Below are 27,913 nucleotides of genomic sequence, written 5' to 3'. Positions count from 1 at the left end.
TGGACTATCAAAAAATTAGTAGGTTTTTATTCTAAGTTTCTGATATTTAAAATATTTCCTTTTAAAATTTCATTTCTGCTGCAGAAAATTTAATTAGTAAGTAAAACACCATATAAGCATGTGTGTTTACTGTGAAATGATTTTATCCTTTAAAATCAGAGCTTGTAAAGAGTTTTATATTTTTCACATGCAATGTTTTACTACTAATGCTGCTTTTAATAAACATTTTAAGTTTTTTTCTAAAAAATTATGAGTTTTATAAGGCACAACCAATAAAATGAAATGAACCAAACCAAATCAAACCAAACAAAAAACAAAATTTAGGTAAAATGCATTGATTGATACATGTGCATATGCAAGGAAAGGTGAGTGATGGTCCACGTGATCAGTCATAGGTGGATTTGCTCTCTGAGGTAAAGATGAAGGATGATTGGTTCAAAGCATGGCTTTCATATGGCTGTGTATTCTGGAGTTCAAACTATCAAAAACTCTAGTCTTTCTGGAAAAAGAAAAGTTTCTTTCTCTCTTCCTTTTTCTCTATCACTCCTGTTAGATTCACTTCTGAGCATCCAGTGATGATCAGTACCAAATAAAATTTGTTCATTAAATATTTGTCCATTCATTAAATATGTTGCAGAAAATTTATTTTAACATATTACCTTTTATTTTTATGGTTCAGTTAACATAGTTGAATACATATATTGTGGAATAAATTTGTGTGGTTATATATTTTTTCTTAAGATAGATAATAATTACAAAGTCAGGACACTAAATATAAGACCAGTTAATATAGCACAATGAAAATAAAATTGATGTGTTTAAACTTAGTTAGCAGCATAGCTAAGTGTGAGCATTTTGGAGATATATATCTTCAATATGATTTGTTCTTTTTTCTCCTAAGGAAGGACTGCTTTGTAAAAATTAAATAGTTCAGATTTTTCTTTGTGAATTTAGAAAAATATTTAAACTTTTAAAATGTTTTTGTAGTTTTTAATTTAGTTAAAATATCATGATTTACTTTTCTATGCACTGCAAAATTATAAAAGTTTTTATAAAAGTAATAGTTATCCGCATACTTTGTTCAAGGAAATCTTATTATTCTCAAAGAACATTTGTTTGATGTGTAACCAAGGCAAAAATTATAATTAAAATGTGATACTTAAATACAGGAAATGATTTCCATAATCTCATCCACACACTGAAGTCAATTAATCTATACTTGGCACTTTACAAATATTTCAAAATTTAATCATCATAAGAACATTGTAAAAGTTTTATTCTAATATTAAAAATAAATTTTGAAGTGTAGAATATTTAAGTTACTTTCCAAACATATATTTGATAAGTAAGCAGAGCTAGAATTAAATTTAGTGAGTCTCTTGTGTATGTCTTTTGCCTCATGTTAAAGCCTTTACTCTGGCCGGGCAATGCACTACCACCCTCATAATGCTTCATTTTGTAGTTTTGTAGTATTTAATGTGAAAGTCACTTATTGAGCTTCTATTATGTACAACACTTGGTAATCTGGTAGGCAAAACTTGAAATCCACAAGCAAGGTAGTAGAATGATCTAATTCAATCCACCTCTGTCTTCTAATGTCTTTAAAGACACTGTGTTATATTGATTTGACTGCAAAAAGAAAAAAAGAAAAAGAAAAAAATCAAGTTATTTTTCCTTTTATGTATTTGTGAGTTTTCTATAAAAGTGTTCCTTATTCTTAGAGTAGCACCCATTTCAATTTTTATTCTGCAGTTTTCCTTCATCGGTCATAGTTTTTTACTCTTTTTTCTGCTTGTGCACCAATCGGAAGGTTCTTTGGAGAATATTCATTACAATACTTAAAATCAGTGAATGTGGGGACCATACAGAGCACAAGAAATAAGAAAATTTGAGTTCTTCTATAAAAGATTGTAGAAAGCAAGGGTCTGTGCAGTTATATGAATTTCTGAGGATCAGACTATCCAGTTAAGAAGTTTAGCCTTGAGCTTCTAGAGTCTCAGTTTATACATCTTCACTGTTCTTTCAGCCAGAGCTCAGTGCTATCTGTCTGTTTTTACTTGGCTTTTTTTTACTAGTTCCATTATTGACTCTTTTTTTTCTGTATTTGTTCATGTTATTCCCTTCAGAGATCAAAGCTCTTTGAAGTCAGGCATTAACTGTGTCAAGAAATCTTGGTACATTTTTAAAGCATCTCATTGAATATTTCATAATTCAATCAAGAAATTGGACAATTTTGAAATAGATTACAAATGGAAAAGCTAATAACAAATGTTCATGATTCCAGGACAAAGCTATTAAAATCAGCCCATGATTTTCATGATAAAATCAGAAAGCTTGTATGAAATCTTAATTCAGTACATGAAACAATCAAATTTCATGAAAAGAGACTGCCACAAAAAATGAAAATACAAATCAGCCAAAGAAAATTTTAAATTATTTTCCTAGATGATGCTTGCAATGTATGATTTTTGTTTTTATATTGACAACAATATAAAGAATTGAGTTAACATTAGAGTTAAAATTAGTGACACAATATCTCAATATTTTCCATATTAATATCATCTTAAAATAAAAAGATGTGGTTATTTCTTATTTGATAACAGGAAAGATAATCAACAATTAGCTAGAACTTTTACTGGCTAAATAAAAAATAAACTGTATGAAGAAATTGAAAATGTTTATTATTTTGGATAGCCAAAAGTTTTTATATTTTACACTTCAATTAAAATGATAACATTTGCCAAAGCCAAATGTATATCTTTAAATACAGACATTTATGGACCATGTAATACACATTTAAAATTAAATATTTCTGTAATATATGTATACTTATTAGATAATATTATTTGAATAATATAGTGTTAAATGAAAATTATAATAAGAATGTTATTAAAGGGAGAACATGCTTTGAAGATGAGAGAGGGTGACAGATGCCTGAGTCTTAAACTCATTGCTTCTTCGCCTCTTCTAATTTCTTATTTCAACCCAATTCCAAAAGTCTGAACCTGAAACCTATTTACTCCTGAGAAAATTGTCCTCTGCTCATCATTCAAACCATTGATTGCCTCCTGTTTCAATAGTAAGTTCATTTATCAGGCAAGGATATAGTCTTCTCAGTCCCAATCTGGTCATATGCATCATATGATTAATTTTTAATTTCTTCATCCATTTTTTCTCCATAATCTGAATATCTTTCTGTGACCAGAAAAAAAAAATATACCATCTAACTGGGAGAGTCTAGGCCCACTTAGGAATGAACCCAACTCTGGATCTCATTCTCACTTACCAATCTAGCTTATATTTAACCTAGAAGTTCTCTACATATCAACATGTCTTCGCAGAAGTCCCTATTGCGGGCTTAATACTAGAAGTAATCTATGGTTTTTCTTGAGCTTCCCGTCCTCTCACAATACAAGGACTAGATTATTTCACTCTATTACTAAGAGAAAGAGAATATTCATTATTATGGAAAAATGCTCTCCAAATATTTGGATATGTAAGTACTATGTTGTAAGCATCTTGAAAAAAAAATATAAACTAGATATTTGGTGAAACTCTTAATAATTTTGCTAAACCTTAGCCTTTACTTAACTTCACAGTCTTGTAAAACATTGCTCCTATGTCTTTGTTCCCTTTTAACTAAAAAGAAGAATTTTCTGGTTATGAATGGAGTGATATAAAATGGAAAGTTTTACAGAATATATTGAAAGATACATCATACATTTTTAAATATAAAAGCTTTGATTTATATTTTTAAAATTCTTTCATGTGGTACATTTTAAAAGATAGAATAATTTCTTAATGTAAACATATTATATCTTAGAAGCTAAGATACAAGTTTACCATCAAAATGAGATCAATCAATTTTCCTTATAGCCAAATGGCAACATCTGATTTCACATCCTGGAATTCATTATAGGTAAATGAGCGTGATCGTCTCCTAAGATTTGTTGGTCTCCGAGGTCTTCCTTCTATCAATTCTAAATAGATGTCAGATTTCAGAAAACGCGTGTAGCTGTCTTGTTCCATGAGTTGATATACTCTGCTTTGTGCAGCATCAAAACTGTGGAGGGTAGGTTGGGTGATGCTCTTAGTAATGACTTCTTTGGTGTGAAAATCAAGGTTAACCTGGACAAGCAGGAAAAAAGTGCAATTACAGTCACTTTACTTAAGCAAACACCTAGATTGATGCAAAGTTAGAGCAGGCCTAGCAAGATTGGACGCATGCATGGTTTTCCTCAGGGGGCATAGGGTGATTTATTCTGGCCTGGAATTCCATTTGGCTCTTCTGTCTATGCTCCTCACCCTTCTCACTTTCTAATTTAGAAAAATGCAATATTGCAATGGATGTAGCATACACAGTGTTGGTTGAACTCGCTGACTTTTTAAAGTGGGGAACTAAACTACATAGACAAAATTGAGTGATGGAAAACAGGGAGGTTGGGAAATATCTAGGATTTTAATGAGACTTCTGTTGATCCCATTGATTATTTCGTTACATTATGACATTTCCTACAAACAAACATATGCTGAAGTATAGACGTTTCTTAAAGACAAAAATCCTTTAAGACCTTTTATTATAGTACCATTGATATACCTGGTCTGGTGGTGGTGAGTTTTCAAGTAGGAAACCAGTGTTTTTTCCTCCTGTGTAACAAGATACCGTTAGCTACCCTCCTCACTGCTTTGAGATATGTATAAATTTGGCCTCAGGGAAGACAGAATAATATATTGAAACACAAAAAAGATTGAAAAATACTAAAACAAGGAAAATAACCATCATTTCTAATGGTGTAACATCCACATAGAAAATGCTACTCCATGGGTAATGTTATGATTTGGATCTTATATGGTTCCCAAAAGCCCATATAATAAAGGCTTGGTTGACAGCGTATGGTGTCATTGGGAAGTGCTGGAACCTCTAAAATATGAGGCCTAGTTGGAGAAAGTTAGATTAGTGGGTGTGCCCTTGAAATAGATATAGGAACCCTGGCCCCTTTTCTTTCTCTTTTTGCTTCCTGGCTGCCATAGTTGAGCAGTGTCCTCTGCCATGCATCTCCACCATGATGTTCTGCCTTGCCACAGACCCAACAGGGCCAAGCAACCACAGGCAGAAACCTCTGAAGTGATAATTCAAAATAGATTTTTTTTTCCTTTCAGTTGATTTCTCTTAGCTGTTTGTCACAGCAACTTCTAGAAAGTTGATTAATTAAGACAGTATTAATTTACAAACAAAACTTTAACAGCAACAGACCACCAATTCCACCATCTAAATAAAGAATCACCATTTATTGAATACAATAGAAATTGTAGAGAAATTTATAAATATAAACTCTAATTAATATGATAATATTTGCTAATCTCATAGCCATTTTAGCAATTGTATCACAGTTACCTATTGAGTTTGCAGTCAAAGAAAACCATGTTTTGTTTTGTTTTCCATTTGATCCATTGTCAAATGTGTTTTACATCATCTATTGGGATATTTTCTTTTAGCTTATTTTGAAACAGAGTTATAATTCTTTGGGGCAAACAAAACTTTATATAGATAGATAACATTAAAATGGTACATGTTATAAACACTTCTCTGATTTTCTTGTTTTGTCACTGTTAGAAATCTTTAGTTTCTATGAGGGGCTGCTTGTGTTAAAGTGATTAACCTGAATGCCTGAAGAAATCACCAAGTTGCAGTTAATTGTATTCATTCTTAGTCTACATGAAAATAACTGAGGAGGGACTTCACTTTACCCTCTCTTCCATGATAATATCTTAACAATGTGTTCTATTTACATACAGGAATCTTTATAGACTATTTATATTAATAACTACTTTTGCTTCAACAAAAATTTTGAACTTTCCAATAAAATGTATGGGGAAACCAATTTGATTAAGGCAGATTCTCTCAAAAAATTTTCAAGCAGCTGTAAAGTTTTCCAGTCATCTTTACTATACTGTACCTCTTGGGGAGCATCACTCTGTATAAATTTCTCATATATTGCTTTTGCTTTAAGTGTAATTTGTTGAGGTTCCTTGTTTTTCTTGAAATCTTCACAGGCTATCCAAAATTCGATATTTTCTTCACTGAATTCAGTCTTAAGAAATCTGGTGAAAGCGTCCAGTCCATCTACCAAAAATACATATAAATATATATATTATGACTACAAAATGTCAATGTGGGGAATATGTGCTACTTGACATTAAAACAGAAGTACAAACACTAATAGAAATACTACACCTTCCCTGTAATGCTACACAGCAGCACACATCTGGTGCAATTTACAAGGGATCTTCTATAATTTAACTGCAAAAGTGAAAGCTTCAATTCCTGTTGAAATAAGGCTAGTATCATACTTAGATCTAAGTCCTTAGACCTAAGAGTTAGGGGGACCTCTATTGTGCACTCAATTTATGTCTGTTTTTATTTGTGCCTCTCCCAGAGTGTGAGACCAAGAAGCCTTTCACTTGGAGCCCATCTTACATGGCTCTAGACTGTGTTTCTGGTACTCAGGACCTTAGAATTCTCTGTACAGTTTGCTAGGTTTCCAGGATTTGCATGACCCCCTATTCCCAAGACCATCCACAAAAACACACTGACACATTGTTGAGTCAAAATTGCAGGTGGAAGCATCTACTCAAAAGTGCAGGGAGGCCTCTTTACAGTGGGGAACTAAATTACCCTGGATGGAAACAGAGTTCACCATGCTTAATCTTTACAACTGTGAAAGGGCTCAAGACTTTAAATTCAAATATAACCCTTCAAATGATTTACAAAGTATCTTTGTCTAAGTAAAAGGATAAAATGTATATTTAAGCAGTTTTTGGCTCAATCTCTAACTCTTAAGCATTTAGACCTAGTATGAGGCTTTGTTGTTTTTTTTTTTTCCTTTTTACCTGAGTCCCATAAATGTTAGGGGGAGGTTTCAAGTCTTGTGGAAGACTGCTATGAACTCAAGTTCATATTTAGAAATTAACCATGTGGCCCTGAATGAATTACTTTTTCTTGTACTTTAGTTTATCAATATTTACAATTAAGACAACAACAATAATATCTTCCTGATAGGGCTGTTGAGAGGGTTAATTGTGGTAAAATATGCCAAGGCCTTAGTATACAGACTGGTACATAGTAAGGACTTGATAAGGATTTCAATGGTGGTGGTGAGGATGGTGATAACATTCTTGGTGATCAATTATTTAAAGCTCAGTCAGATAAAATTATGTTACATAGATTTAAAATAAAAAAGTGGCAGACTTTGGATTCAGCCATAAGAGAGTTTGACTTCAAACCAGTGTTCGTTTAACTATTTTTAAAATTCTATTTTTTTTGACCTATAGGCATTTGAAAAAGTTTTTTTTTTCATTTTAAGAAAGTAATAGATTTACATGTACTTATAGGGAATAATAGAGAATCATGTACCTTTTGTCCAGCTTCCACCATTAAGAACTTGCAAAAATATAATAAAAATCACAACCAGGAAAATGACATTAATTGATAAAATCAAGGATATTTCATGTTGCTCTTTTTAAATCATATTACTGTCTCTCCCACCCCCAGCTCCTTTTTAACCCCAGGAAAATCTGTATAGACTATTTATATTAATAATCACTTTTGTTTCAACTAAATCTCGAACTTTCCAATAGAATGTATGGGGAAACCAATTCAATAAAGGCAGATCCTCTCAAAAAATTTTCAAGCAGTTATAAAGGACATCTGTGTTATTTGGAGTTTGTTGTTGCTCCTGCTGCTGTTGTTTTCATATACAAAACTGCTACATAAATTTATGTACAGGTTTTCAAGTGTAAACATAAGTCATCATTTCTCTTGGATAAGTCCCAAGAAAGTGGAGTTGGTTGATTATATGGTGGAAACATTGTAGAAACATTGATGGAGGGAAAATATGTGTTTTTGTGGACTTCCAATTAAACTTCCTCAGAGGAAATCATATCTGAGTTGGGTTTAAGTCATTTTTAGCAATCTTCAGACTTATTCTCAGTAGTGTGACTCTCTAATTGTGGCCTATTTCTGTTCCTACTACCACAGGTAAGTTTTTACACAGGAAAAGGTCATGAATTCTACTTGGACTTCTAACTTGTTGTTGTACTGACCCCCTTTTTTAAAAATTAATTTTCTGTTGGTGCATGATAATTATACACAACCCTGGGATTCATTGCGATGTGTTCATAAATGCATGTAGCACAATTTGGTCGATTTCATTCCCCAGTACTTTCCTTTTCCTCCCTCCATCTCTGCCCCTCATCTCCACACTCTACTCCTCTACTTTGACCACTTCTTCTTGAAATACTCCTCTTTACATGATTCTAGAGCTCCATATGTCCAAGTTCACATGGTTCACTTCTCTGTGCAATTATCTGTATATGTTTAATTTTGCTACATATCCCATTGAATACAGGCATCTCCTTTTCTCTACTCTTCTATCTTCCCTGTCTCTTTGCCATCCACCTGTCTTTGGGCATTTTTTTCTTTACTCACTACTATACTTTAAACACGTTGTCGACACCTGCAGGCTAAAAGAGGTATCACAAACAACTTTGGAAAATAGTTTCTTTGAGTTAAAATTTGATATCTTTTTTTTTTTTTTAATTTTTTATTGTTGGCTGTTCAAAACATTACATAGTTCTTGATATATCATATTTCACAATTTGATTCAAGTGGGTTATGAGCTCCCATTTTTACCCCATATACAGATTGCAGAATCACATCAGTTACACATCCATTGATTTACATATTGCCATACTAGTGTCTGTTGTATTCTGCTGCCTTTCCTATCCTCTACTATCCCCCCTCCCCTCCCCTCCCCTCCCCTCCCCTCTTCTCTCTCTGCTCCCTCTACTGACATTCGTTTGTCCCCCTTATATTATTTTTCCCCTTCCCCTCACTTCCTCTTGTATGTACTTTTGTATAACTCTGAGGGTCTCCTTCCATTTCCATGCATTTCCCCTTCTCTCTCCCTTTCCCTCCCACCTCTCATCCCTGTTTAATGTTAATCTTCTTCTCATGCTCTTCGACCCTACTCTGTTCTTAGTTACTCTCCTTATATCAAAGAAGACATTTGGCATTTGTTTTTTAGGGATTGGCTAGCTTCACTTAGCATAATCTGCTCTAATGCCATCCATTTCCCTGTAAATTCTATGATTTTGTCATTTTTTAATGCAGAGTAATACTCCATTGTGTATAAATGCCACATTTTTTTTATCCATTCATCCATTGAAGGGCATCTAGGTTGGTTCCACAGTCTAGCTATTGTGAATTGTGCTGCTATGAACATCGATGTAGCAGTGTCCCTGTAGCATGCTCTTTTTAGGTCTTTAGGGAATAGACCGAGAAGGGGAATAGCTGGGTCAAATGGTGGCTCCATTCCCAGCTTTCCAAGAAATCTCCATACTGCTTTCCAAATTGGCTGCACCAATTTGCAGTCCCACCAGCAATGTACAAGTGTACCCTTTTCCCCACATCCTCGCCAGCACTTGTTGTTGTTTGACTTCATAATGGCTGCCAATCTAACTGGAGTGAGATGGTATCTTAGGGTGGTTTTGATTTGCATTTCTCTGACTGCGAGAGATGGTGAGCATTTTTTCATGTACTTGTTGATTGATTGTATGTCCTCCTCTGAGAAGTGTCTGTTCAGGTCCTTGGCCCATTTGTTGATTGGGTTGTTTGTTCTCTTATTGTCTAATTTTTGGAGTTCTTTGTATACTCTGGATATTAGGGCTCTATCTGAAGTGTGAGGAGTAAAGATTTGTTCCCAGGATGTAGGCTCTCTATTTACCTCTCTTATTGTATCTTTTGCTGAGAAAAAACTTTTTAGTTTGAGTAAGTCCCATTTGTTGATTCTAGTTATTAACTTTTGTGCTATGGGTGTCCTATTGAGGAATTTGGAGCCCGACCCCACAGTATGTAGATCGTAGCCAACTTTTTCTTCTATCAGACGGCGTGTCTCTGATTTGATATCAAGCTCCTTGATCCATTTTGAATTCACTTTTGTGCATGGCGAGAGAAAGGGATTCAGTTTCATTTTGTTGCATATGGATTTCCAGTTTTCCCAGCACCATTTGTTGAAGATGCTAGCCTTCCTCCATTGCATGCTTTTAGCCCCTTTATCAAATATAAGGTAGTTGTAGTTTTGTGGATTGGTTTCTGTGTCCTCTATTCTGTACCATTGGTCCACCCGCCTGTTTTGGTACCAGTACCATGCTGTTTTTGTTACTATTGCTCTGTAGTATAGTTTGAAGTCTGGTATCGCTATACCGCCTGATTCACACTTCCTGCTTAGCATTGTTTTTGCTATTCTGGGTCTTTTGTTTTTCCATATGAATTTCATGATTGCTTTCTCTATTTCTACAAGAAATGCCGTTGGGATTTTGATTGGGATTGCATTAAACCTATAGAGAACTTTTGGTAATATTGCCATTTTGATGATGTTAGTTCTGCCTATCCATGAACAGGGTATATTTTTCCATCTTCTAAGATCTTCTTCTATTTCTCTCTTTAGGGTTCTGTAGTTTTCATTGTATAAGTCTTTCACCTCTTTTGTTAGGTTGATTCCCAAGTATTTTATTTTTTTTTGAAGATATTGTGAATGGAGTGGTTGTCCTCATTTCCATTTCAGAGGATTTGTTGCTGATATACAGGAATGCCTTTGATTTATGCATGTTGATTTTATATCCTGCCACTTTGCTGAATTCATTTATTAGCTCTAATAGTTTCTTTGTAGAGTCTTTTGGGTCTGCTAGGTATAGAATCATGTCATCTGCAAATAGTGATAATTTAAGTTCTTCTTTTCCTATTTTTATGCCTTTAATTTCTTTCGTCTGTCTAATTGCTCTGGCCAGTGTTTCGAGAACTATGTTGAACAGAAGTGGAGAGAGAGGGCATCCCTGTCTTGTTCCAGATTTGATATCTTTAAAAGACTTCTCATTACAAGAAATCATCAAAAGAAAAATCTCTTCATCTCAAAATTCCTCTAGCTACTGAAACATCTTTCCTCCTTATAAATATAAAGTCTTCTATTAGTTTTCTGTGCTTGGTCTCTTAATCTTCTCGGCCTCATTTACTTCCCAACACACTGAAATGTGGTTCTTCTTCAACACTCTACTTAAATTATTTTTTGCCAAATTTCCTCAATATTATATTCATTAAACATTTTTTCCAGTCCATATGTTATTTCTTCTCTCTGCAACAGCATCTGTGGTGGAGATTAGTCTGAAATTCTCTTCTATGGCTACACTCCTGAGTTTTGTCTTACACCTCTGTCTGTTATTTGTCTGAATCCTTCTCAGTTTATCCTTCTTCATCGTTTCCTTAAATTCATTTTTCTGGGAAATCACTTTAACACTCAAATATAATCAACATACTGACAGTTCTCAGAACTTACTTCCAATCTCTTTCCTGAACTACAAGTGATATGTACTAATATGTGGTAAGCATCTCCACTAAATTTCACACAAAAATAGTCATGCAATAGCTGAATTCATCATCTTCACTCAGAACTTTTTCTCCATATCTTTCCCATTCAATGACACCATCCACTCAAGAATTTAAACCAGATAGAACCCTGGCACTCATCATCAAGGCTAACAATTTTTTTTCTCATCTCAAACCCATTCATAATCAAATTTTGTTAATTTCCCTCTCTTATGTCCTCTATCAGTCTTTTTATTTGTATGATATCTGTAACTACTTCATGCTGACCAGAATTATCTCTCATATTGATTATTATAAGAACCTCCTGATTGATAACTCCCCCGACCCTCCCAGCTTATTATTCAGAGTCTAGTCAATCATCTCTTTCCATTATACAAATTCCATGATGATTCATCACTGGTTAAAATTTTTTAGTAGTGCCCTTCATCTTTTATACTTTTTTCCCTACACTCAAAGCTCCAGTCACAGAGAAAGACTCAGTTTGATGTGGATGCCATGTTCCTGCATCTCTTGACTTTAGCCCCTGCTATGAACTCTTTGTCACTTCCTACTCCAACTTCATCACTCTATCTTTGTCAATCTAGTCCACACTGTCCTTTCAGGTTTAAATCAGAGTTTATCTTGTTTGGAAAAATTTCTCCAAACCCTCAAGAATAAGTTGGGTGTCCTTTAATTATGACTTCCTAGTATGCTAGATAACACTTAAAATATCATACTGTATTGCCTATTGTTTCCTCTGCTACATTGTGAAATTCATGAGATGAAGACCACAGTTTTATTTTCCACAAAATCTCTAGTCCCCACATGAAGAAATCAATCACTCAATAATTGTTTCATAAAAGATGTAAAATATAATTGAATTGATAACATATCATTTAAAATACAACTAGTTAAAAAACAGTTTCAGGATATTTTACATTTTAAATAAAAATGTTTAGAACTATAATATTTATTAAAAAACTTGACAATGAGATCCATTTATTGTAAGAAAGCAAAAAGAAATGTGAAACTAAAGAATCTTGTTCTATTTTAAGTATGGAAACATATATGTAATTAAACAATATACCAGTTCATTAAAGAAGTCAACCCTTATCTTTATCTGATGTTGCTAAACATTTAATTAATATTCTAATTTTATGCTTAACAAGCAAGATTTTTCTTATGATTTGGCTTCTTCTTTGGGTATATATAGAGAAATGGCTATTAGTGACAGCTTTATTTCTGAATCTATATTACTAAGTTGGAATCCAGTTCATGAGTTTTGCCAGTGTAAACTTTCTACTAAGAGTCGGGTCCTTTTAGTCATACTATCAAGATGACACCATCAAGTTTGGGAGCCTGCAAAGTTTGATGTCAGTCCATGTGGTTTTAGACAGGCTGGCAAAGTTTTGTTGAGGTACACAACTTCCCCCTGGGTATCACTGTGGGTTATTCAAGCATGTCTCTACTGCTATAATATGTTCTTCACTTAGGTCAACTAGCTTATAAATAAGTTTTCATCTTGATCTCTCCACTGAACCACTCATTCATTTATTGAAAACCAAATTATTGCATGCTGTATTTCAGCACTGTTCTAGGTACTAGAGAACAGCAGTTTTAAAGGCTGATAAATTCTTTGATGTTTAATCTATAGAGTGTTATCTTAAATAGAAGAAAATATTACTATTAAACTATACAGGAGGGCCATTACAGGGTAACAAAAACAAGACTTTCCCCTTGATGATAAATAGCTATAAAACTAGGCCAAAATAAATAGTAAGATGTTAATGCAACCCCCATCTACATCAATGATGACATTACATTTAAGTGGACTCATGTCAATTACAAGTCAGAGATTAAAAGACTAAGTTGAAAACTAAAACCAGACTATATATTGGCTACAAGAAACATTAAATATAAATCAGGAAGCTGAAGAAAATGGATTAAAATAATACACAATTCAGAGATTAAGCATAAGAATACAAAATCTGAATAAAAAATCTTATATGGTCTTAGAAGGTAACTGTTAAATAGATACTATTCCCATTTCATAATTATAAAATGGTCAATCACTACTAGCATAGAAAAATGCTAAATAGGAACTCAATTCAGAGCTTCAAAATATATAAAGAAAACTGATAGTTATTAAATAAATAGAAAAAATACAATTACAGGTGTAGATTTTAGTTCTGCACCCTAATTCATTGATAGAACACATCTACAGAATATGAATTACAACATATAAAACTTAAAACTATTAATTGACAAATGACAATTATAAAACACTCTAACAAACACATCTTTTCAAGTGCACAGAAGATTATCTAAGATACTCTGTATTCTAGAATGTAAAATGAGTTTAAATACGTTGAATTTCAAAAGTTTGATGTCTTTAAGACTTTTTCCTATTAGGAGGTTTGAATTAAAAATTGACACTAGCAATATAGCAAAAATAGTCCCTCAATACTTGGTAATCAAACAACATACTTATAAATAATTCACAGATTAAGAAGTCCTGAGGGAAATTAGAAAATATTTACAATTGAATTAGAGTGGAAGTACAACATAAAAGTTTGTCAGATGCAACTTAATCAGTAATTAGAGTAAAATCATGTACCAGTAAAAGAAACTGGGTATCAAAATCAAGATCCAAGTTTCTACTTTAAGAAGCTTGAAAAACAGCAAATGGATCCCACATTGAGCAGAAATAAAAAAAACAATATTAAAAACAAGAACTAATGTCTATAGCATAGAAAGAAAATGAACGATGCCCAAAGTGTTTCTTTGGAAACAATAAGAACCTTGGAAAGTCCATATTATACTAGGAAGAAATCATGGTTCTTACAGGTATTACAAAGATAGCAAGTGGTATCATGAATGACTTTATGCTAATACATGTAATTTATATGACAGAAGAAAATATCTAAAAAATGATAAAACCTACCCAAAATGACACTGAAAACGTGGAAAATCCGATAGTTTTAACTAAATTATTAAGTAGATTTTATAATCAAATATCTTCCCCTGAAAAAAACTTTGGACCCCGATTAAGTGAATTTTATAAAACTACTGAAAAAATTTCTAATTTTACATATCATATGGAAAACAGAAAGATTGATACTTTCATCTCATTTTATGGGGGCAGCATAACTCTTAGACCTAAACCTGACAAATGCATTATACCTATTTCACCCCAAACAAAAAATTAAGAGAAAAGAAAAAGAAAGAAAATTACATAACAATATTTCTCCTGATGATAGATGCAAAGTTTCTGAAAAATATTTTAAAAATAAATCCAACAATTTATAAAAGAGGAAACAAACATTCTGGAATTATGGCTGAAAAAATTGTAAAATGAAGTTCTAGCTTTTTGTGCCTGCACTATTCATTGTCACTTCTGTTTTTTACACTTGCTGGTCTCAAGAAGCGTTCTTCATGATCTGTGATTATTTAACATAAAAAGGTCCATACAGATTAAGTAAGAAGAAGGAATCTCTGTTGGTAGCAAGATAGCAATAACTAAGTGGTTTTGCATTTTTAACAGGGGTAAAGATTCTCAGAGCTAAGTGCTATCTGTGTGTATCACTTCATTTAATTTCAACAGGTCCCTGCAATATATCCTATATGCACATAGATAGGGGAGGGGACTGAGCTTCAGTTGCTTTAGATCTCATTTCTAAAACAAAACAAAACAAAAAATTATAGAAGTATGTCTTACTTAGGAAGAGAGTATTCCTTAAGGAAGACAGAAAAATTGCCCTAAAACCCATCATCTGTAAAAACATTACCTTATCCTGTTTAAGGTACTTTGCAGATGTGACTGTGGTTAAAGACCTTGAAATGAGGAGATTATTCAGGGAGATTCAATCTAATCACGAGTTCTTAAAAGAAGAGGAAGTCAGAAGAGTGGGTCAGAGAGATACCACATGAGAAGGAGCTAGCTGGCTATTGCTGACTTTTGAGATACAAGAAGATGGTCACGAACTAAAGCATGTGGTAAAATCTAGAAGGTGGGGTTGGCCCTAAATTCACAGTTGCAAGAGAATGGAGATCTTGGTCTAAAACTGTAAAGAACTTGATTCTGCCAGTGACCCAAACAAGCACAAAACAGATTGTCCCTTAGGCCCTCCAGAGAGGATGGAAACCTGTTGACATCCTGATTTTATTCTGACATTACCCATACTGGACTTCTGTGCTACAGAAAATGTAAGATAATAAATTTTGACTTTATTACTGACGTTGTGGTGAGTTGTTATAGCAGCAACAGAAAACGAAGGCAATTGTCAAATTATGTTTTAAATATTACTTTTGATTACTCTTATACATAGAATTTGTCCTCCTTGTCATAAAATAATTGGTTTTCTTTTCATTTTTAATGTTATAAGTGATATTTAATTTAATTTAATTTTGTGTGTGTATGGTGCTAAGGTTTGAACCCAGGGCCTAGCACATGCTAGGCAAGTGCTCTACCACTGAGCTATACCCCCACACCCTATAAATGATCTTTTTGAATAATTAAAGTTCTGGGAATTAATGTGCAAGACAACAGCAGTCAGAAAGAGCTATGGTACCTCACACATCCCTAAGCGTTAGAGTATGGGATGACTGCCCACTACTGCAAGAGAGTGGCCTACGGCTACCATACTATCTTTTCCATTGGAGTTTTCACTGGGACAAGGGAGGTTTTGCTATTTCTTTTACTCAGTAAATTGACCCTAATTATCAGATGTTAGTAGTTGGATGTTAGTGAAAAGATTATAAAGGACAGATCAGGCTCAGCAAGAATTTGAGAAGGCATTTTCTGCATCTATAGTGGTTAGATGCAGGTAAGATAATTTCTACTCAAGCACAGCCATTCTATGGTGCTCTTGGCGCTAAGGGGTTGCGGAGAGAGTTGGCAAACCCTGACCACTGAGAAGCAAGAGTGCTCTGCTTATTTCTTGGAGCTCAGTGGGTATATTATTTTCAAGACTTATTTCTCACCCTGAGCAGTGTGCTTTTCTCACAATAAATAGGGAAATAACAACGGACAACAAAGCATTGTGATACATAGCAGATTTTCTCCAAATACTGAAAAATACATGTTTCACAGTAAAGTAAATGATCTGTCTCTGGTTTTAGCATTTTTAGGCCAAAATAGCTGCCAAAGAGAACAACAGGAAATCAGATGTGCTGGTTGTTTCTTGGCTTATTAGCACTTAAGTATCCATAGGGATTGTTGTTCTTTAGTGTGTACTCCTTTGATTTTCCTCCCATAATTCCTTTCACCACCTGCATCTCAGTGCCTGAACTTAAAAAAAAAAAAAAAATTCTTATCATTACTATTGTCCAAGAATATGCTCCTTTAATTTTTGAATACCAAATTCCAATGTCTTCTCAAGACTTCTGGTGAAATTGGCGCATTAGGCTGATGTCTTAAATAGGCTGAATGAGCCTCATTCAGCTATTGATTAACAGCAGCTTGATGATTCCTTCCTTTTCTATTTATGTAACAAAAGAAAAAAGTTTTTATTTTTGTTTTTGTTTTGTTGTGGTTGTTTGATTGTCTAACCTCTGGTTTTACTTTTTCATCTTTGTCTTTTCCATAATGATCCTGGAAGGAAACAAAGGAAACTAAGGCCAAACATGCTTTTCAACCTCTCAGCTGAAATTGAAGTAGAATTTGAAATGTGGGGCACAGTTAGGTCTGTAAAAGCAAAAACAACACTCTGTACACCAACTGACTTGAACCAATTTCAGGTAGTTAGCTCCAGTCTCTGGCTACAACTTAAAAAAAAAAAAATTCTTCTGAAGAATTTTCCCTTGATGAATATTTATCGGGATGTAAAATAGCTGCTCAGCCCTGTATTTCCTTCCTCTTTTAAATTTCTAAAATGAGTATTCTTTTTCCCCCAAATTGATATCCATGTTTTATTGGATTGTATTCTAAAAAAAATCATATTTTCTCAATTTGTATCTAATAACTAATTTCAGAACTGTTTCTTTTTATTTTCCAGTAGAATTCTGAAATGTCTTAGCTCTTATTACAGGGTCAGTATCCTGGCATGCTTTGCTTGGCAGTTGCTATAAACTAGTTTCCTATAGAGAATTTCTTGACTCAATATTAGGAAACACTTGGAGACAAGACCACAAGAGATTATGAGAACATTTTCAGATAACACTAATTAAAAAAACCCACAAAGTATTCATATGGAAATGTGCCCTCTGCTGATATTAAAAAGCATGTCACTAGGGGGTTATAGTGTAACATCTAACTGCAACTAGATCTCTTTCAGGTCCGCTCTAGTTTGGAAAAAGGGAAACTAAATATCTTCTTTGGTTTATGAACACAGTTGCACTGATCTCAGTATAGGATAAACTTTTAAGATTTCAATTAATTTATCCATATGTCATGTATAAGCATAGATAGAACAGTTTTAAATATTATTTATAAAGTGAGTCAATAAAGAATGGTCATAATTTCAGAAGAATACAACCATTATTTTTTCTATTAAAAGATTTAAATTATAATAAAATGGTTTGTAATGATATCTAAAAGGAATTGTCCTTATGCCGAACAACTGAAATTGTGACTTACTTATTAAAAAAAACTTCCTTTATGTTTTTATTTATGAATAATTTTACAAAATTATTTATGAATCACCTAATGTGAACCTGAGGACTGTGAATAATGAATAGCATTATATTAATTAAAATTATGATGCCAAGAAACTCATCATTTGCTGAGTTCTTCGTACATTGCTGTGTGACTTTTAATGGCACAATTCTATTAACTTTTCACATCAACCATATGAAGAAGCACTACTATACTCATTTTTGCAAGTGTTCAGAGACTTAAGTGTTTTAAATATTACAGCTACTGAAAGATAGCAGAGAGGATTGAACTCAAGTTTATCTTGCTAAAAATGGTAAGGCCTTGACCTCTAAAGCACCATACAAACAACAAAGCCTCTACTGTTGAGGAATATGAAAAGAAAGGGGCAAGATGAGCACATCTGTATGTACTAAGGACTGAGGACAGGCATTTGCAAGGGTGACTTATTCTATTTGGAACAGAAGAATAAAATCACCTTGCGTGGAATTCAAATAGAAGTCTTCCAGAAAACAACATAAGCATTATTTTAAATATAGTCCTTCACTAGTTCACAAAGCTGGAGTGTTGACTCTATACCAGCTGTTCCTCTCTGGAATATTATGCAAAAGCCCTTTGTTACCATGGTTAGTTTTGCGCTTCATACAGACTTCATACAGTTCAAAAGGAAGTCAAAGTGCTCAAATCAAGAAAAGTGCTGTGCATGCTATGAAAGCTCTTGATGCATTAACCAACATGAATGGATTTTGTTGGCATAATATGAATATAATAGAGAGGAATAAATCCTCATTCAAGAAATGAGTGAATGATGAATGAGAAAGGAGTTCATGTATTTAAAATGTTAAGCAAATTACTTTTTAAAAGAGAATATGCAACCTTGTACACAATTATTCTAGCACATTAGTTACTTCCTGTTTCTCTTACTGCGTTAAGTCAGGTCACAATGGAACCACTTCTGACACAGAGGCAGTAACTTACTAAACAGTCCTTCAGAATGCAGCAGTGGGGAATGCAGCTGCCAAGAGGGCTTGATAGAACCTGGGATTAGAATTCACACTGGAAGAAGCTGGCTCAATGTGTTCTACAAATATGAAATGCTTGTAATTGCATGCTTCTAATTTGAAACTCTGGCATCTGTTGGAATATTTTTATGATGCCAAGAAACCAACTGAAACAAAAAGTCATGAAACTCTGAAGTTGAAAATCCAAGAGCAGTATAATATCCTAAGTATGAGGTTGTGTTGTTTCTCCTTTAACCTTTGGCTTCATAGCTCCGAACTGCCATAGAATGTGTGGCTTATGTTGTAATGATGTTTTATTTGTATGACCCATTTGCCATTTAGACTGGATTTTATTAATTTTTATTCTTTAGGTAGATGAAGAAACTGTTTGCTGTGGGTCAGTTTGAGTGAGAAATTTAACTTTGTAGAACACTGGAATCCCTTATCTTAAAGAAAATTGTGAACCAAAAATTGGGAAGAGTAACCTGAAAAGACGTAAAGTAGAAACTATGAAGAGAAGTACCCATTTCCTTCCTCAAAAGTGAGGCATGCATTTCCTTACAGGCCTTACTCAAAGCAATAATAAGTTTTTTTTTTTTTTTTTTTTTGCAGTATAATCAGTTTTTATTTTTAAATCAAGGGAGTATAAGACTTAAATATTCTATTACTATATTTACATATTATGAATTGTCCTCAGGAATGTACTTAGTGGGTCCACAATTCAAAGTGCCAAAAGTCCAAATAAATAGTCATTAATAAAAACGTTGAACACCATTATTTACAATGACTGGGAAAAAACAGGTGCATAAGGAGTTCTATACTAATGTAAAGATTTCTTACTGACAGAGATTCCTCTTTTAGGAAACAACACCCTCTTTCTACTCCTCAATCACCACCATGGGAGATGGCTAGAAATCTATATCTATATATCAGTTACACTTCTATATTCTAGGCATGCACCTACCAAACCCTGCAAAACTTCTTATAGGGCTTCAAATCAACTAAAATCCAAACTATAACCTGTTGTTTTCACGTATGTCTTCTCCTACAATTCTGTTTGTCATTTACGATAGGAAGCATTATCTTCCTACTAATATGGAGATAAAACCCAGAGATGTGGGGCTTATCTTGTTTCTTTTTCTCTTGTACCTTCATCTTTTCACCCTACAATATATGCATGTTAAAAAAAAAAGTCAGCAAGTTCATCTATTTTTCTTTCAAAAAGGTCCTTACCTGAGGATAGCTTTTATGTTTGTTAGAACTTTGTAGGAAGTTCATAGTAGTCTATCTTTCTATCTATCAAATTTCATTTTCTAACACAGTCTCCTGAAGTTTGACTCCAACTTGATTTTCCAATGTTATTGTTCACTATTCTCTGCTTTAGTATAAATGATCTTCTTGCTTTTCCAGAATACATAAAAATCTCTTATTTTTCATACCCTTCTCACTCTTCCTTTTCTACTTAGGAATGACCTTTCCTTCTGCCTGTTGAATTCTTGAATACATTGATTTAATTCCACTTAATGGTTTTCTAAAGCCTACAAGATAAATTGAAAATGCTACAGAATTTTAAAAATCATTTTGCCAATTACTCTTAAAGTTGTATTTTATTCAGCAGTATTATGTGCTTTCAAAGATGTTTTACATAGATCCCTAGAAATATGCTTCTACAAATAAACACACATGTATGTGTACAATATACTTATATAGTATTTTACTTTCATTAATTTCTTTCATATGTTCACGTGATAATTTTTACTTTTATGAAGTCAATCAATAAGAAAGCCAATGAAGACCGATTTTGAAATTAATGATTAGGAATGGCAGATAAAATCTGATCTGACACTAGTTTTTAATACATTAGTACTTCATCATTAAATAAAATTTAGAAAATACTATATATTTATACATATAGTTTTAAATTATAGATTTTTATGATTCATTTTGCATTTTCATACAAATTTACCAATAAGTAAGGATGTGGAAAGAACTTATCCTAATAGCTATGAGGAAATGAATGAGGAGAAGTTACTCATGGACTTCATTGTGTTAAAACTTATTATACAACATATTTCAGTTCATATTTTATTTTGTTTTTTTTATTTGTTTGTTTTTTTGTTTTTGTGGTGCTGGAATTGGACCCAGGGGCCAGCACATTCCAGGAAAGTGCTCTATCTCTGAATTATATACCCTGTCTTTTGAGTCCATTTTTTAAAGTAAAAAAAAAATTAGTATAGATTTAGACTTATAGAAAATTATAAAGATAATACAGGATTGCCATATACCCTACAATTTCCCCATTATTAACATCTTACATTGAGTTACAATTAATGATGGTGCATGAGTTATAATTAATGAATCAATTTTGATATATTAACATTAGCTGAAGTTCATATTGCATTCAGATTTCCTTGGGTTTTCTCTGTGTGTGTGTGTGTGTGTGTGTGTGTGTTTAAATTAAGAATAGATAAACTGTGTGAATGACATTTGAAGAGAATAGTAGAATTATCAAAATACCTCTATAGATAATACCTAAATTTCTGTGAAATATAACAAAAATCAGTGATTTTTCTGTTTTGGTCTCATGGGTCCTGTCTGTCACCCTAAGTTACTCTTCCTTTTTCAAATTATGTTTCTCAATAAAGAACTACTTTGTTTTTAATTCCCCAAATAAATTATACTGTTTAATGCCTCCTGCCTGTATTAGCTCTCTGCTTGGATGGTCTCTTTCTCTCTGTCCAGCTAGTGAATCCCCTAAATCCTAGGCTAAGAGGCATCTATTCTGTGGTCCTGTTCCTAAAGCTGCTGATAACCAGTCTATAAGATTTTAATTTCAACTGCTTTTGTGCAACTAAAAATTCAAATTTCCATTGTATTTTGTTTTAGGTATAACTTAGTTTCCTGTTTGACTAAGTTTAATACAAGTTCTGTTTCCTGTAGATACAACATATAGATTTTGAGAAATGTACCCATATTAACTGAAGGGATAGAATATAAAATTTAATAGGCCAAAGTATTGAAATGTGTCTGTACATGTATATGAATATAGAACCTCTCTCTTTTTTAAAAAAATATGCATATATATTTCTTTCTATGAAGTAAGTAGAAATGAACTAAATTTAACCATTGCTATGAAGATTAGGGTGATTATTTTAAGACTTATAATTTAATATTACAATTAGCATTCCAATGAGAAATATTGATTCAGTAAAATAATACTAATAACAATATTTTGTGAATTCCATATAATTATTTAGCACTTTGATTATAACAGATGGTATTAATGTCTAAATTTTTCAGTACTGTTTTTATTCACATTTTCTCATTTTGGTTTAAGTTGGTGATAGTTACAACTCTTTAATATTTTTATCAGAAGAGAAAAGAGAAAGAGAATGTCAGTGTCAGGTTTAATTTTGTCCATTTGATTTTGACTTCTTATAAAGAATAATTACAGAATTCCAGGTGAGGATTTTTTTATAAGACTAATAACCTTGCTGAATCTTTCTTCACTTTGGATAATTAGAACATGCTAGAGTTGTTATATAAGAAGTTAAAATAATAAATCCAGTTTATATACTACTTTCAATTGAAATTTTAACCCTCTAACTTGTGACTATCTAGGTGAGAATATACTGGAAATAGAACAAGCTTTTGAAATGTGTTGATAATTATTATTTTTCATTATAGCAGGGATCATTGACATTTATGTAGTGTCTAACATTTATTGGTTTCCTATTCATCATCTCATTTAATCCTGACAGAAATCCATTTCTATTGAAACTAAAAACATTATCTCTATTTATAGTTGAGGAAGCTGAAAGAGTGATTAGGGAGCTTAAATAAGATTATATAATCATTCATGTTGCAGAAGAGACCACAAACTCAAATCTCAAAGGAACTCTGAAATAGCATTTTCTTACAAACAAGTTCAGTTTTATTATATGAGCACTTAATATTTTCCAGGTTACATACTGCATTTGGGGTCCACTGATACAAAAAAAAAGTGTGCCTTTTAATAAATAGTCAAATTAGAAAAAAAAGGATAAAGAAAAATAATTTCACTTTTTTATCTTTTTTCCCTTTCTCTCAGTGTTTGACTAGAAAAGAAGATGAAAATAAAACAAAACAGGTTTTTGGAAGCATGAATTATAAAGGAAAGTTTGATACAGATTGCTATGAGGAATAGATTGGATCTGATAGCAACAGAGTTAGCAAGATAGAGAGGATGGCACCATTCTTAATATCCAAGATATGGAATCGGTGTAGGTTTCTGTCAAGGGATGAATGGATAAAAAAACTGACTCATGGACAAGGTGGAATATTATGCTTCCATGAAATAGAATGGAATCATTTTATGTGCAGCAATATGGATGGAACTAGATGACATTATGTTAAATAAGTCAGGTACAAAGGCAAGTACTACATAATATAAAAGCTACATAAATTTACTTTATAGATGTAGAGAATAGAAGAGTGGTTACAAGAGACTGGAAAGAGTAAGATAAAGAGATGTTAGTAATAACTAGAAGAAAGAAATATGTAGGTTTCCAACACAAAGCAATGATTAATGGTTGATATTCTGCTTATGCTAATGACCCTAATTTGATCATAATATTGTATACATGTATCAAAATAACACACTGTACTACATAAACATGTAGACTTATTATGTATCAATTTAAAATGGTAAAAAGAAAAGACAGTGAAAATGGAATAGGTTTGCCATATAATTGTCAAGAATTTTAATAGCTAAGCAATTATAAGTTATGAGTAAAAGTAAGTAATCGAAGAAAGCTGCTTAAGTTACTCTTCCCCAAAACAGGAATTGATACTAGTTTAAAGTGAAATAAGGAGGAAGGAGTACCATGTTATATTTTTATCAGCACAAACTTCCTTTCTTACTACTGTTCTCTATTCTCAGTGGCTACATCTTCACCAAAATTCAAGCCTTGATTTCTCCACCTATATTTTCTTTCTCTGAGCAAATATTACAAGTCAGAGGCAGGTATCTGATTCATCAGAAGAGGGAAAGTTTTCAGGAATAGTGTGCAGAAATAGAATTCTGATGTTAGTAAACACAGGGGAAAATGAACAGATCACCAGCAGCTAATGAAGAGTTGGACAGTTAAGGAGATAAATACAGAAAATGAGAACAAAGTAGGTGTTTCATTAACTGGTTGACTTACATACAAGTACTCCCAGCTTCCCTGGCAACAGGAATCAATTTTTCCAGCAAACACAGAATATGAAAACCACAGGGCATTACTCTAAGTACTAGTCAGAGAAGCTGGCTAGCAGCACCTTGGGATGGGCTGAGAAAGAGCTGGGAAGTGACCATGTTTCAGATACAGAATAAAATAAGGAACAGGAAAAATGTGAGGTGCAAACAAATCCTGTGGGTTTGAGGAAGTGTAGATATTTGGTAATGATGAAGGGTTGCAGGTTCAGATGACCAGTTTAGTACTGAGAATAATAAACCCTGTGGCTTCCCATTGCCTACTCAATACATATTTTCAGTTTTGCTATTTGAAAGAAATCATGGACTGAATAAATGACAAGTTTGTTTGTCTGCTACCTAATGTAAACTGATTGTAGAGTATCAATCAGGCAGGCTGCCCTCTAGCCCTGGCTTTACTGTGTTGTTGGAGAGTTAGACAGCAACTCAGTCTTGTCCTCATCCTCCACCTAATACACAGAGCTCTGTCTTCAATACAGACCTGATTCTCAACTTTTGTACAAAATTCTGCTTTAAAAATAGATGATTAATATGACATGCGGAGAAAAGAATATACAGAATCGTTTTTCAGAGCTATTTTCATTAGTTCCCTAAACATCTGTCAAAAGAACTTCTCTAAGTTTTTGATTCATTTAACGATGAAAATAACATAGAGAGTTTGTTAATCATATATTAAATGAAACTGAAGATCTCCTCCAAAAATCAGAAAATTAAAAAATTTGAAATTGCTGACAATAAAAAGAAATAATTAAAATTTTAATAAGCAATTCTTAATAAAATGAGAAAAATTCAAAAAAGCTTTCTATTAGCTGACTATTCGGTTATTTAGTTACTTTTGCTGATCTGAAAATTAGATTACTGTAAATTACCAATTATATCAATTTTTTATGACAGCTTGTTTTGTATAATTACATGCATCCTCTATTTAATTTTCCATTAAGGAATAAAGTGTTTGGTGAAGATATCACTAACCTCTATGGGATAGCAGTTTGTCAAATGATTCACCCCATTTCACTGCTTCTTCAGGGGAGACTCTGTTCGAGAGAAACAAAATGTTTTATAATGCAGTGTGCACAAAGTCTGTTTACGAATCTGTTTGAACATATGCTTATATTACTGCTCTTTTCAGTTATATTTTCACAGGGTTTCCCTTTGATTTTTATATAATGAAAGTTCCATTTACATCAGACACTTCAAAAACATTCGTCAATTCTCTTCTGGAATTTGCCTATCGAGCAGTGGGGTAAAATGACATTACAGATTTTCTCATGGATGTGTGAATTGTTTCATTTTTTTAAGGAAAAATTATTTTTCATTAAGTTGAAAAGTTTATGCGCACACACACGCACACACACACAGAAATGAGGTCAACTATCTTTTTTATTTTTAAATTCATAAATAGATGAACTTAAACTAAGAATATCTTTCAAACTCTTTTTTTTTAAACTGCAATTTCCTTGAAGCTTTAACCACAATATGCTACAAAACCTTTTTCTTAACAGAGACAGGAAGTTTGACTAATGAACTTTCAGAGGAACAAGAAATAAAAGCCATCTTTAATACAAAAAAATATTTTAGAGATGTTGAAAATATAGATAGTAGAATATTTTTTTGCATCTTGATTGTCATATTCAAGTTTGGAAAAATTTGTATTAAACTAGTTAAAAGGCTATTCTACTTTATTTAAATTAAACACAAAAAATTATAAAACATCCCTATGTATATACTGCTTGCTGTTATATGAAGAACATTTTTTAAACTGCTGAAAAAGAAAATAGCTCTTTTCTATGATAATACTACATTGTGAAAACATATTAATGATATGTCATCAGTTTATAAAAAGTAAAATATGTTCTTTAAAACTGACAGGCATATAAATTATAAAATGTAATTATTTAATTTAAGTTATAAAAGTGGCTTAATTTTAGAGAGATTTCAAATTTCTTGAAACAACTTCTCTATTTTTCCTTATACTACCATGTAATTTCCAATAAAATAGAAATCCCTAATTTCCTTTCTTAAAGCTTTAATTATGGAATAAACAAAATCCCCTCCACCCAGTAATGAAAGTTATTCACCTCAATTCTTTGGACAAGGCCCCAAATCTACTGGAGTGGGTCTCTTCATGTGAGTCAAGTTTCTGTACAAGAAGACTTAGCCTATTTCTTTTTTCCTTGGCTCTGTAAAAAAGGCAGTAGCTTCAGGACAATTTAGATGACAGGCAAAAATCTTCTTCTGACTACCAACAAATCTGGAATTAGTAAATACCCACTCACAGTGCTTCCTCCCCATACATACTCTCAGAAATCCTATTTAATTACTATATTTCTGGAGAATTAGGATAGCAGATACTAAATATGTTCCTCTTTTACCTGCATGACAGACACACATTTGAAATTATATTTCAATACAGATTATTCTAGTTCTTCTTGTGTGGCTAATATTACTACATCTTTTAAATTGAAAACCCTTTAGGTTTAACAGTTGTTTAATCCAAGTAAGAAAATATTTTTCTTTATTTGTGACAGTACAATCAATCCATTTTCAACCAGATATTTAAAAAACAAATGCTAACACATATTCATTAATCAGGATTTTAAAAGTATAACATTGAAAATAATTTTACCTGGTTTTGGCCTCTTTGCTTGCTTCTTCTTTTCCTAGACCACCATGTATTAACTTGAAAAAAGCTTTTTCTTTTGTTTCACACATATTTAATTGAGAAAACAAGACAAATGATGTTTCCATGTTCCCTCTAAAATGAAGAGATGTCTAGTATCTTACCATCCTTCTGTAGTTCACTGGTGAGTGCTAGTCTGTAGTTATGCATGGTAGAATACAAAACTGTCTCAACTCTTTCAGCAGGGCTTCCAAAAAAGAAAGAAAAGGAAAACAGACAAAAGAAAAAAAAAGTTCAGAGCTGTGTTTCTACCTCTGTAAAAATGTAGAACTGAGGAACTGAAGTATAATTCTGTCTTGAGCTGTTGAGGGAAATGATACCACACATTTGCAAAATGACGCTGGACTCCAAGATAAAGACGGTATTACCACAGAGTAACTTCTCTTTTGAGTTTGTGCAACCAGAATGATGCTTTAATAGACACAAATGGAGCTGTCATTTCCCACAGGAACTTTGTAAAGGGTTCTTTAATATATATTAAAAGTATTGTGGAAAGTGTAGGAAACATTTGAAGATATTTCCCCTCATCTTAAAAATGTAATTTTATTTATTTTTATTATATTGAGTTAATTAAATTACATTTAATTCACATAGTCTATGTAGTGTTAATTTTATTTGCTTAACATAGTGCATCCAAATAAGACTGTGGATTCAAATTTTATGGTTGAAAGGGAGAATAGAAAGCACTTACTTCAATAATTTTTAAACACAGGTCCACAGAATAATTTCAGATGTGTTTGAATTTTTACCACTAACTGATGGAATGGAAAACATATGGATTTTTTCCTTAAAACTCTTAATCTCTTTAATATAAAGGATTTTATATTAAAAATATAAAATTCATTGTAGTTAAAATATTCTTTTTAGTGGAAAAGCATAACTGAAAATGACAGTTTGTGTGTTGGTATATTTTAAACCCTTATTCAAAAATAAATGTTGTCAACAGCAAATTAGTTGAGTTCCCCTTCTTTCATTGTTGCATGAA

General features: G+C 32.6%; 1 protein-coding gene across 2 annotated transcripts; it reads right to left on the bottom strand.

Moving 5' to 3' along the window:
- Nucleotides 1–27,293, bottom strand: Rgs18 (regulator of G protein signaling 18). Of its 2 annotated transcripts, XM_046427564.2 has the most exons (6): nt 26,875–27,293; nt 26,327–26,428; nt 25,221–25,282; nt 5,958–6,124; nt 3,844–4,128; nt 1–1,629 (listed from the first exon to the last, which is right to left on the bottom strand). In XM_046427564.2, exons 1-5 carry the CDS (start codon nt 26,994–26,996, stop codon nt 3,871–3,873), a joined length of 711 nt encoding a protein of 236 aa, XP_046283520.1. In that variant the 5' UTR covers nt 26,997–27,293; the 3' UTR covers nt 1–1,629; nt 3,844–3,870. The 2 variants fall into 2 exon arrangements, with proteins under 2 accessions (XP_046283520.1, XP_046283521.1); XM_046427565.2 differs by lacking the exon at nt 26,327–26,428 and having other exon boundaries at nt 26,875–27,291.
- Nucleotides 27,294–27,913: the final 620 nt, after the last annotated feature.

The sequence above is a fragment of the Marmota monax genome, unplaced genomic scaffold (genome assembly GCF_021218885.2).
Source record: "Marmota monax isolate L192 unplaced genomic scaffold, Marmota_monax_Labrador192_F-V1.1 WCK01_AAM20220418_F8-fsc00202, whole genome shotgun sequence".
NCBI lineage: Eukaryota > Metazoa > Chordata > Mammalia > Rodentia > Sciuridae > Marmota > Marmota monax.
The sequence above is the reverse complement of the archived record's forward strand: the minus strand, read 5'-3'. Positions and strand labels throughout refer to the sequence as shown.